A 10,895-nucleotide genomic window follows, 5' to 3' on the forward strand; every position below is an offset into this window, starting at 1 on the left:
GGGATGAGCTCAGGGAGCAGCCCCCAGGGAATGGGATGAGCTCAGGGAGCAGCCCCCAGGGAATGGGATGAGCTCAGGGAGCAGCCCCCAAGGAGTCGTCGTAGAAAGCCTTGAGCCCCCCAGGGCTCTGCAGGGAGAGGCTCCGGGCCAGCACCTCCCGTCGGAAGTTCTCCCTCATCCAGCCATAGACCAGGCTGTGCAGGAAGCCCTGCAGGGACACGCTCAGGGCCTGGGGACACAGGGACAGAGGGTCAGGGCTCCCGGTCCCTGCAGGCACAGCCCAGGCAGGGTGGCACAGGACACGGGGGGGCTTCCTCTTGGTGTGGCCAATTACAGCACGTCCAGCCCCCAGGAAAAGCCAAAGAGGGAAATCCCAGCCCAAAATCCAGTGGGAAGAGTCACGCTGGGCCCAGGGCCGTGTCCTCCCCCTGCCCGGGGTGTCCCCAAGGGCTGTCACAGCTCCCACGTGGGATGGGGTCAAATGTCCAGCCTGGGAGCCATGGAAAAGGAGCTTTACTCACTGTGGACACGTAGAGCACAAAGAGTGAGGCAGGGCTGATGCTGGTGAAGGAGAGGATGGTGAGGAGGAAGGCTGCAGGCGGGACACAGAAGGACATTCCTTGGTGGGACACCCCCACTGTGACCCTGCAGGGCTGGGGGAGCTGGGGACACCCCCAGTGTGACCCTGCAGGGTTGGGGACACCCTCAGTGTGACCCTGCAGGGCTGGGGGAGCTGGGGACACCCCCAGTGTGACCCTGCAGGGCTGGGGACACCCTCAGTGTGACCCTGCAGGGCTGGGGACACCCTCAGTGTGACCCTGCAGGGCTGGGGGAGCTGGGGACACCCCCAGTGTGACCCTGCAGGGCTCGGGGCTGTGGGACACCCCCCGGCCTTGCCTGGCGTCCAGCAGAGCAGGAAAACCAGCTGGAAGTACAGCAAGGCTTTGCTGACGCTGCGGCCGGTCCTGCCCCCGAAGCCGCCGTCCCGGTCCAGGCTGAGCAGCGGCAGCGCCGCGTTCCCCCGGCAGCGGAGCCGCACCCGCCGGTACAGGAGCTGGGGAAGGGCGGGGGTCAGCGGGGCCTGGGGACCCCCCGTGCCTCCCCCAGGGCCGGGGCCTCACCGAGCAGCAGCCGAGCACCAGCAGCAGGTACAGCAGGAAGATGATTTTCTCCTCCAGCTCCGCGTTCTTGCCCCCGCCGGACTGGGAGGCAACGGGGAATGAGCGGGGTCCGAAGCCCCCCGGAGCCCCCCGGCCCCGCAGGGAGGGTCAGTGGGTGGGGGGCAGCGAGGGAGGGGCAGCGCCCACCTGGGAGCAGATGTCCCGGTTGGGGTGGATCAGGAGGAGGCAGCTGCAGGGACAGAGCGGTGCTGGAGCTCCCAAAGCCTCGCCCGGCGTCGCGGGGGCTGCCCCGGGCAGGGCGGAGGCGGAGGGGCCGTACCTGGAGCAGTAAAGGCTGAAGGTGTCGTTGGAGCCGGCCCAGGGCACCACGGGCGCGATGTCGGCGGCGGAGGCGCCGCGGGCGAGCAGCTGCACCTGGAGCGTGAGCGCGGGCACCAGCCTGGGCAAGGGCCACGGCCCGGGTGAGAGCGGGCCCCGGGCCAGCCCGGCACGGCCGGCGCGCCCCGGCGGGGCTGGCAGCGGGCACCTACCAGGCCAGCACGTAGGGAATTCCCCGCCAGGCGCTCTCCAGGCAGCGGCTCCGCTCCTGCGGGGGAACCGCCGTGAGTCGGGGCTGAGGGGCGGCCGCAGCCGAGGGTCCGCCCCGCCCCGCCCCGCCCGGACCGGGGGAACCCCGAACTCCCGGGGAAAGGACTGCCCTGGACCGCCCCGCCGCTCCCTTGCCCTGACACAGCGCCGTGTGTGGCTAGGGCGATTCCCGGCTGCGCCCGGGCCAGGCACGGACCTGCAGCGCTGCCGGGGGCCGGGCTCGCCCCCCGAGGACGGTGCGGTGCGACTCGTACGCGTAAACAAGGACCATGAGGAACGAGACGGCGTAGGAGGTCTGGGAGAGAGAGGAGAGGGAAAGGGAGCGCGGATCCTGCTGTGTCCAGCGCTGCCAGGGCACCTTCCACCCTCCCTCTGCCCCTCGACATTGCCCCCGTCCTTTCCCTCCTCGGGCTCCACACCCCGGCCCCGGCAGACCTGTCCCGGTGCCCACCCCGAGGAGGGGACGCCAGGACAGTGTCCCCAGGGCACCGCAGCCTCAGCTGTCCCCAGCAGTGTCCCCTTACCGTGGTCAGCATCCGCCCGTAGGGACAGGCGGCGTAGGCGGGCACGGAGAGCGGGGCCGGCAGCAGCGGGATGGTTCCTGTGCCCAGCAGCGCGGTGGCACCCAGGAAATCTGCCAGGGCCAGGAGGAACAGGGGGCGCAGCTGGGGACAGGGCACCGCGTTAGCTCTGCCGGCAGCGGCCGCGTTCCCCGGGAGCTCCCGCGGACCTTCCCAGACCCAGCCCTGTGTCCCTGGGAGCCGGTGGCACTCACCTGGATGTGGCAGCAGTGACACCGCCACAAGCTGGTGGCACTCACCTGCCTGTGCCAGCAGTGACACCGCCACAAGCTGGTGGCACTCACCTGGATGTGGCAGCAGTGACACCGCCACAAGCTGGTGGCACTCACCTGGATGTGGCAGCAGCGCCCCTGCCAGGAGGTGACAGCGAGGACGGATCCGCTGCCCAGGAGGCTGCAGGGGACGGGGCGGGTGATGAATGTCCCGGCCGAGCCGCTGCCACCGGCAGGTGCAGCCCAGGGCGAGGGACAGGGACAGGGACAGGACCCACCTGAGCAGCGCGGCCGGGAGGGTGATGCCCGTCAGCACCAGGACCTGCGGGAGGCACGGAGGGAGCTCGGCCGGCCGGGAGCGGGGCCACCCCGAGCCACTACGGGGGGTGCGATGCGGGACCCTGGGCACGGCCGGACTCCGTCCCTCGGCCATCCCTGGCCGAAGCCGTGCCCAGGAACCGCAGCAAAGGCGTTTCGGGGGCAGCGGAGGGGCAGGGCCGGTTCCACAGCAGCCCTTCGGCGGCGGCTGCACGTGGCGGGGTTTCCCTGCTTCTTCCTCCCGAGTTTTCTCGCTGGGATCCCCTCCCAAGTTTCCCTCACCTGCGGCTGGGGAGCGCCGAGAAGCCGCGTCCCGCCCGCGGCCGCGCTGGGGGCGGCTCCCGACGGCGCCTCTGGAACCGGAGCGGCCGCGGAGCCGGGCGGACCCCGGGCCCGGGAGAGCGCCGGGAGAGCGGGGCAGGAGCCAGGGAAGAGCCCTGCGGCCCCAGCGAAAGCCCTGCCCGGCTGTCGCCCTGCCTCGCCGGCGGTCCCCAAAGCGCCGGCCCAAGTCCCGTGCGGGGGGCGCTCCCTCGGGCAGGGTTTGTTGGAATGGGAACGCAGCGCTCAGCTGAGCCTCTCCCGGAGCGCCCCGCACGCCTTTACCTGGATATCCGAGAGAGCCGGGGGCTGTTCCTGCGCTCTGGCCATGGCCGCAGCCCGGGATGGATGGGATGGGAGCTGGAAGCGGCTCCCGCCGCTGCCCGGGCTCGCTCCACGCCCAGCTGTGGGACACGGCCGCGGTGCAGCCGGAGGAACCTGCCCGGCCGGGGAGGCAGAAGCTTCCCAGAGGAGCAGCGGCGCCGTGCCAGCCCCAGGAGCGGGGAGGGACCAGCCCCAGGCACGGGAGAGCCCAAATGAGCGCTCGGATGCCCCCGGGCACACCGGGAACGAGGGAGCAGCGTCGGGAGAGCAGCAGGGAGCTCCTTGTGCTGCTGGAGAGAGCCCAGAGAGACCCCGGAGCTGCTGCAGGGCTGGAGCCCCTCAGTTCCCACGGAACCAGGCTGGGAGAGCTGGGGGCGCTCCCCTGGAGAGGAGAAGGATCCAGGGAGAGCTCAGAGCCCCTGGCAGGGCCTGCAGGGGCTCCAGGAGAGCTGCAGAGGGGCTGGGCCAAGGCCTGCAGGGACAGCACCCAGGGAATGGCTCCCAGTGCCAGAGGGCAGCCAGGGATGGGATCTTGGCAATGAGGAATTCCTGGCTGGGCTGGGATTGCCAGAGCAGCTGGGGCTGCCCCTGCATCCCTGCAGTGCCCCAGGCCAGGCTGGACACTGGGGCTGGAGCAGCCTGGGACAGTGGGAGGTGTCCCTGCCATGGCAGGGCTGGCACTGCAGGGGCTCTGGGGTCCCTTCCCACCCAACCCATTCCAGGATTCTCAGTGCCAGACTCCTCTGCATCCCCTCAGCTACCACACCCCAACTGCAGGTGCAGGAATGAACCATTCCCAGGAACCTCAGGAAATCACGGGATTTAACAATTTTGTGATAATTTTAACCCAAGGTTGTTCCAACATCCACCAAAAGTCCCCAAGCAATGCCCATCCCGTCCCCAGGAGCCACCAGAGTCCCCTCAAAGAGGAATTTTACCTTTATTTCAGGGATATTGGCTGAAGGGAGAGAGAGAAGAGGGAGGGAGGATCTGAGGGAAGGAGGGAGCAGGAGGGAGAGGGGCTGGAGGGAGCAGAGGAAGGAATGGCACGGGAGCTGCAGGAGGGTGACAGTGACACAGAGCTGGGCACTCCTGGAGATGCTCCCCTGCAGCAGCTTCCTCATCTCCCTCTGCCAGGGACAGACAGAGGGCACGGGGAGGGATCTGCATCCTCCCAGATGGATCCTGCCTGTCCCTGCTCTCCCTGCTGGATCCCACACTCATTCCCTCTCTCCCTGCTGGATCCCACACTCATTCCCTGCTGGATCCCACACTCATTCCCTGCTCTCCCAGCTGGATCCCACACTCATTCCCTGCTGGATCCCACACTCATTCCCTCTCTCCCTGCTGGATCCCACACTCATTCCCTGCTCTCCCAGCTGGATCCCACACTCATTCCCTCTCTCCCTGCTGGATCCCACACTCATTCCCTCTCTCCCTGCTGGATCCCACACTCATTCCCTCTCTCCCTGCTGGATCCCACACTCATTCCCTGCTGGATCCCACACTCATTCCGTCTCTCCCTGCTGGATCCCACACTCATTCCCTCTCTCCCTGCTGGATCCCACACTCATTCCCTGCTCTATCCCACACTCATTCCCTCTCTCCCTGCTGGATCCCACACTCATTCCCTGCTCTATCCCACACTCATTCCCTCTCTCCCTGCTGGATCCCACACTCATTCCCTGCTGGATCCCACACTCATTCCCTGCTCTCCCAGCTGGATCCCACACTCATTCCCTGCTCTCCCTGCTGGATCCCACACTCATTCCCTCTCTCCCAGCTGGATCCCACACTCATTCCCTGCTCTCCCAGCTGGATCCCACACTCATTCCCTCTCTCCCAGCTGGATCCCACACTCATTCCCTGCTCTCCCAGCTGGATCCCACACTCATTCCCTCTCTCCCAGCTGGATCCCACACTCATTCCCTCTCTCCCTGCTGGATCCCACACTCATTCCCTGCTCCAAGCTGTGCTCCCAGCTGGGTCCCACCCCATTCCTCTGCCCTGCTGGGTCCCCACCAGCCCTGGGGTCCATTCCAGGTCACTCCATCCTGCAGGAGCAGAGGGAGAACAGGGATCCATCCCCCAGCCTAAGCAGCGAAGCCACAGCAGGAGGAGGCTCCACCTCCCTCTGGAGTCCTGGGAATGGCTCCAGGGAAAGAGTTGGAGCCATCCCTGCCATTCCAGAGGCACTCCTTGATTCAACACTTCCAGACTGGGAGCAGGGGCTGGGCTCTCCCCTGTCTGAACCAGCATTTTCATCCTTAAGGAGCGTTTAAAATATTCCTGGGACAAACTCTCCCATCAGGGCAGCACCTGGATCCTGCTGTTCCCAGTGGGAACATCCCTGGATGGAGGGAACATCCCCCAGCTGTGGCCCCCTCCCAGCAGGGACAGGCTCTGCCCAGGGCACGTTTCCCTGAGGATTTTTTTGAGGAGAAATTGGCACCAAGGGCTGCACTGGCCAGAGTGGAATCCAGGGAGTTTGGCTGCTGACAGGGCCAGGACAGCCAAGAAGGAAAGGAGGGAAATTCCACGCCCCTGTCCTTGTCCCTGGCAGTGCCAGGAGTGCTGATCCTTCCCAAGGCTCTCTGGGCAGTGCAGCACCAGGAGCTGCTCCCAAACCTGCTCTTGACAGGGCTCCAGGACCCCCGGGGGTGTTAATCCAGACCTATCCCTGTCTCTGGGCCTAGCTTTAGCAGCCAGGATTTAATTCCAAACGTGGGGCAGGAAAACAACACCCTCAGGATGGGAATCATCCACAGGGAGATCCTTTCTCCTTCCTAGAATCCCTGATTGCCCAGAGAGGATCCCTGGGAAGGAAGGAGAGCCTGAGCCCCTGGATGAGCCTGGAGCTGCATCCACAGGTTAAATTAGGCTCTGGAAAAGAGCCTTAGGGGGAAATGCCCAAGATTGCCTGCACTGAGCCCCATCTTCCTGAGCTTTCCATGGCCTGGTGCTATTTTAGCTCCACCTAAAGTGCTTCCCACCTTCCCTTTCATCTCCTGAGTCACCAGCCTGACTGGAGCTTGAAGATCCAAGTGAATTCCACTCGGTGCCATGTCTGACAGGTAGGGATTGCTTTTAAACCACCTTTAAAAAACCTCAGCATCTTCAATTCCATGGTTTCCAAATCAAGTCTCAACTCGAAGCAAATTCCCACCACGGAGGCTTTGGGGCTGGAAAAGTTGGCACAACCTCACTGCAAATTAGTGCTAAAAACCCCAACTGGAGCCCAAATCCTGGCAAGTTAGTGCTAAAAACCCCAACTGGAGCCCAAATCCCGGAGAGATGCGGGCGTGTGTGGGACGAGGTTTGGTCAGTCCTCGGGAAGGAGCTCTTACGGAAGAGGGAATAAAACCCAGCCCTCATCTCTTCCCGTGGGGCCACCAGGAGCCGTGGGCCGAGCTCTTGGCGATGCTCAGCTTCTCCTCGGGGCTGAAGTGCAGGATGGCCAGGATGGCCGTGAGCGTCTGCTGCCGGCCCCGCGCGTCCGGCAGCGTCAGGAACCGGTACACCACGTTCTTCAGGTACTCCAGGTTGGCTCCTTCCCTGCTCTTATCCCGGCAGTTCTTCTGGATCTCGTCCCGCAGCGCCGCCACCTCCTCGCGGTGCCGGTCCTCCTCGGCCAGGGCCCTGCCCTGCAGCTGGTGCAGCTGCACCTCCAGCCGGTGCCGGTGCTTGCGCAGCGCCGCGATCTCCACCTCCTTGCGCGCCAGCTGCTCCGCGTACAGGAAGAAGGTGGGCTCGGAGCCGGAGCACAGCTGCAGCTCCTGCGGCAGGATCTCCGAGGAATCCTGGCTGGGAGCGTCCCCCGGGCCGGGGCCGCCGTCCCGGCAGCCCTTGGGGCCGTGGGGCAGCGTGAGGGCGCGGAGCTGCTCCAGCTCCCGGTCCTTCTCGGCCAGCACGGCCAGCGCCCGGTCCCGCTGCTTGTGCATCTCCTCCTCCAGGCGCAGCGCCCGCTCCCGGAACTGCAGCTGGCACCGCTCCAGCTCCTGCCGGTGCAGCTGCTGCAGCTGCGACAGCTCCTGCTTCCTGGCCTCCAGCTCCTGCCGGTGCCGCTTCTCCGTGTCGTCCGCGGCCAGCTGCAGCAGCACGTTCTTGTCCTGGAGCTCCGCCAGCTGCTCCCGCGCCTCCTCCAGCTCCTTGGCCAGGCCCACGTCCTTGCTGGCCTTGCTCTTGAGCACCTGCTGCGCCCTCACCTTGTAGCGCTCAAACTCCTCCTTGAGCTGCCTCAGCTCCTGCTGGCAATGCCCGCCCGGGGCCTTGTCCCCATTCCCGTCCCCGCCGCCCGGGGCCGGCTCCGGTTCCTGCGGCTCCTCCGCCTCCGGGCCCTTCCCAGCCGCTGCCTGCAGGAGCTTCCGCAGCTTCTCCATCTTCTCCTTGAGCACGCTCACGTCCAGGGTGGCCTCCTCCACGGCCACCTCGCCCAGGGAGCGGCTGGAGGCGGCAATGGCCAAGGTCTTGTTCTCCAGGTCCAGCTGCACGATGCGGTCCTTGAGCCTCTGGATGGTGCCCTGGTCCCTCTGCTTGGCCTTCTCATAGGTGCCCAGCAGCTCGGACACCTGGGACACCTGGGCCTCCAGCTCGGCCACGCGCTGCTCCTCCCGCTGCGAGCGCTGCCGGAGCTGCTCCTCAGCCTGGGCTGTCTGTGTAGGGACACAGTGGGGTTAGGGCAGCATGGGGACACATGGGGACACACCTGGGGTCACACAGGGACCCTGCCCTGCTCCAAACCAACAAGGGGCCCTCCCCACCCTGGCAGCCCTGCCTGAGACACCTCCCTGTTATGGCTTTTTAGGGATGTGTGTGTTTGGAATCCTGGAATGGGTTAGGCGGGAAGGGACCTCAGAGCCCCTCCAGGGCTGCCCCTGCCATGGCAGGAACACCTCCCACTGTCCCAGGCTGCTCCAGCCCCAGTGTCCAGCCTGGCCTTGGGCACTGCCAGGGATGCAGGGGCAGCCCCAGCTGCTCTGGGCACCCTGTGCCATTTATTTCAAACCTCCTGGAATCTGAGGGACTGGGAAAAGGAATTTGTCTGACTCCAGCCCCACTCTCTGGATACATCCCACAGAAAGCTGTTCCCCAGTTTGTCATCCCATCAATCCAAGCCAGGATTCTTTGGACTCTGAGAGACTGGGAGAGGGAATTTGGCTGCTCTGGCCCCAAACTCTGCCCAAAACCCTGGACGCCAGCCTCATTCCCAGCCAGCAATCACCTTCTTCATCTCCTGCACCAGCTGCAGCTGGAAGTGGTTCTTGAGGCCGGCCATCTCCTCCTGCAGCTCCTGGATCCGTGGGTCGGCCCTGCTGTTCTCCTCGCGCACGCCCTGCAGCTCCCTGCGCAGCTCCTCCAGCTCCTGGCTCAGCTGCCGCGCCTGCTGCTCGTGGCCCTGGGCTCGCTCCGCGGTGCTGGCAGTGCCAGCCAGCGCCTCCCGGGCCTGCTGCAGCTCCCGCTCGGCGGCACAGTGCGCGTCGCGCTCGGCGCGCAGCAGCTCCTGCAGCTCGCGCAGCATCAGCCCGTGGTCGCCCTGCTCGCGCTCCCGCTCGCGCTGCTGCTCCAGGAGGCGGCCGCGGGTCTGGGCCAGCTGCTCCTGCAGCTCCTGCAGCCGCTCCGCCTCTGCCCGCGCCCGCCCCGCCGCCTCCTCCAGCTCCTGCTTCATCTGCCGCCGCTCCGCCTGGTACGAGGCCTCCATGCGCGACTTCTCCTGCGTCACCGTGGCCAGCGCGCCCGTCAGCGTGGCCAGCTGCGCCTTCAGCTGCTGCAGCCGCCGCTCGGGCTCGCCGGCACACAGCTCCCCGCCCTCGGCGCCGCTCGGCTCCTCGGCTCTCGGGGCGGGGGCGGCCGCGGGTTTGTCCTCCTCGTCCCCCCTGGGCGGGCTGGCCGCGGTGTCCGCGCTGGCGGCCGTCCCCGCGCTGTCCTCGCTGTGCTCCGAGCTCCGGTCGTCCGGGGAGTCCCCGGCTGCGGGCGGGGGCACGGCCAGCTCCCCGTCGTGGGACACGGAGAGCGCTTTCAGGCTGGCTTCTAGCGCCTCCTTCTCCTTCAGCAGGCTCTTGTAGGCGTGGACGACGTCCTTAAGGCGCGCCTGGAAGCGCAGGAGCTGCTGCTTCTGCGTCTCGATGGTCTCCAGCAGCTCCTTCCTGCTGGGGCCGCCCCCGAAGTTCATCCCGAACTTCTCCATGGCGGGGGAACCTGGGGGGGAGCAGGGCAAGGAGAAAGGGCAGCTTTGGAATGGGCAGGAGCATCCTCCTGGGCGCACCAAACGGGCAGCAAAGATCACAAACACCACCCTGACCATGCCCTGCCCAGGACCACCAACCTGAACCACCCAGGAACCACATCCTGACCTGCCCAGAGCTCCCATCCTGACCCCCTCGAGCCCTCCATCCGGACCCCGCCGGGAAAGAACCCTGACCCCCAAGGACACCTCTGAACTCCCCTCCCGGGACCCCCATACTGACCCCCCCTCCCGGGACCCCCATACTGACCCCCCGGACACCACTCTAACCGCCCAGACACCTCCCGGACCTCCCTGGGCCCTCCACTGTCGCCTCCTCAGGACCACCCTGACCCCTCAGGACGCCTCAGGACCACCCTGACCCCTCAGGACCACCTTGACCCCTCAGGACCACCCGGACACCACCCGGGCCCAGCACCGTCAGCCCCTCGGGACCATCCCGACTCCCACCCTGATCCCTCCGGCCGCCCCGCAATCCCCGGCCCCGCCACCCTCACCCCCCAGAACCCCCGGTCCCCCCGCACCTCCGGCCGGTTCCGCCGCGCCGCCACTTCCGCCGGAAGCCGCTGGGGCAAAGGGAACGGTTACAGGCGGGGCGGAGCCACACCCCAAATAAAGCGATCTGTGGGCGTGGCTACCCCGCGGGGCGGGGCCGTGCGCGCGTGCACTCAGATGTGGGCGTGGCTTCTGCCATAAGGGGCGTGGCCTGTGCGCGCGGCACGGAGCGCGGTGTGGGCGCGGCCCCGATGCGTTGGGGGCGTGGTCTTATGGCGAGGGGCGTGGCCTGAGCGCAAAGGAACTGTGGTGTCCCTCAATGGGCGTGGTCATCTGTGGGGGCGTGGTCTGAGGATGGGGCAGTGACAGCAGGGTGGTCCCCTGTCCCTCCGTGTGTCCCCTGGAGTTCCCCGTGTCCCTCCGTGTCCCCTTGTGTTCTTCCCGTGTGCCGTCCCGCGCCTCATGTGTCCTCGTGTCTCCCCATGTCCTCCCCGCGTTCCCCCAAGTCCCCCGTGTCCCCTCCATGTCCCTCCGTATCCTTCCGTGTCCTCCGTGTCCCCTCCGTGTCCCCTCGTGGCCCCTCGTGTCCCCCCATGTCTCCCCGTGTCCCCCCTGTTGTCCCCTTGTGTTCTTCCCGTGTCCCATCCTGTGCCTCATGTGTCCTCGTCTCCCCCCATGTACTCCCCGTGTTCCCCCA

General features: G+C 66.6%; 1 protein-coding gene across 1 annotated transcript; it reads right to left on the reverse strand.

Annotated features, from left to right (window-relative positions):
* Positions 1 to 4,383: 4,383 nt before the first annotated feature.
* Positions 4,384 to 9,678, reverse strand: GCC1 (GRIP and coiled-coil domain containing 1). The gene is made up of 2 exons (XM_066551104.1): positions 8,684 to 9,678; positions 4,384 to 8,114 (listed from the first exon to the last, which is right to left on the reverse strand). Exons 1-2 carry the CDS (start codon positions 9,644 to 9,646, stop codon positions 6,834 to 6,836), a joined length of 2,244 nt encoding a protein of 747 aa, XP_066407201.1. The 5' UTR covers positions 9,647 to 9,678; the 3' UTR covers positions 4,384 to 6,833.
* Between the last annotated feature and the right edge of the window lie 1,217 nt (positions 9,679 to 10,895).

Source organism: Molothrus aeneus, chromosome 5, assembly GCF_037042795.1.
Source record: "Molothrus aeneus isolate 106 chromosome 5, BPBGC_Maene_1.0, whole genome shotgun sequence".
NCBI lineage: Eukaryota > Metazoa > Chordata > Aves > Passeriformes > Icteridae > Molothrus > Molothrus aeneus.

Bases quoted from the DNA above. Each gene is read 5' to 3' on its own strand.
- GCC1 (XM_066551104.1), bottom strand. From the start codon at position 9,646: ATGGAGAAGTTCGGGATGAACTTCGGGGGCGGCCCCAGCAGGAAGGAG. The intron at 8,115-8,683 runs GTGATTGCTGGC...GTCCCTACACAG, and splicing joins TGGTGCAGGAGATGAAGAAG to ACAGCCCAGGCTGAGGAGCA.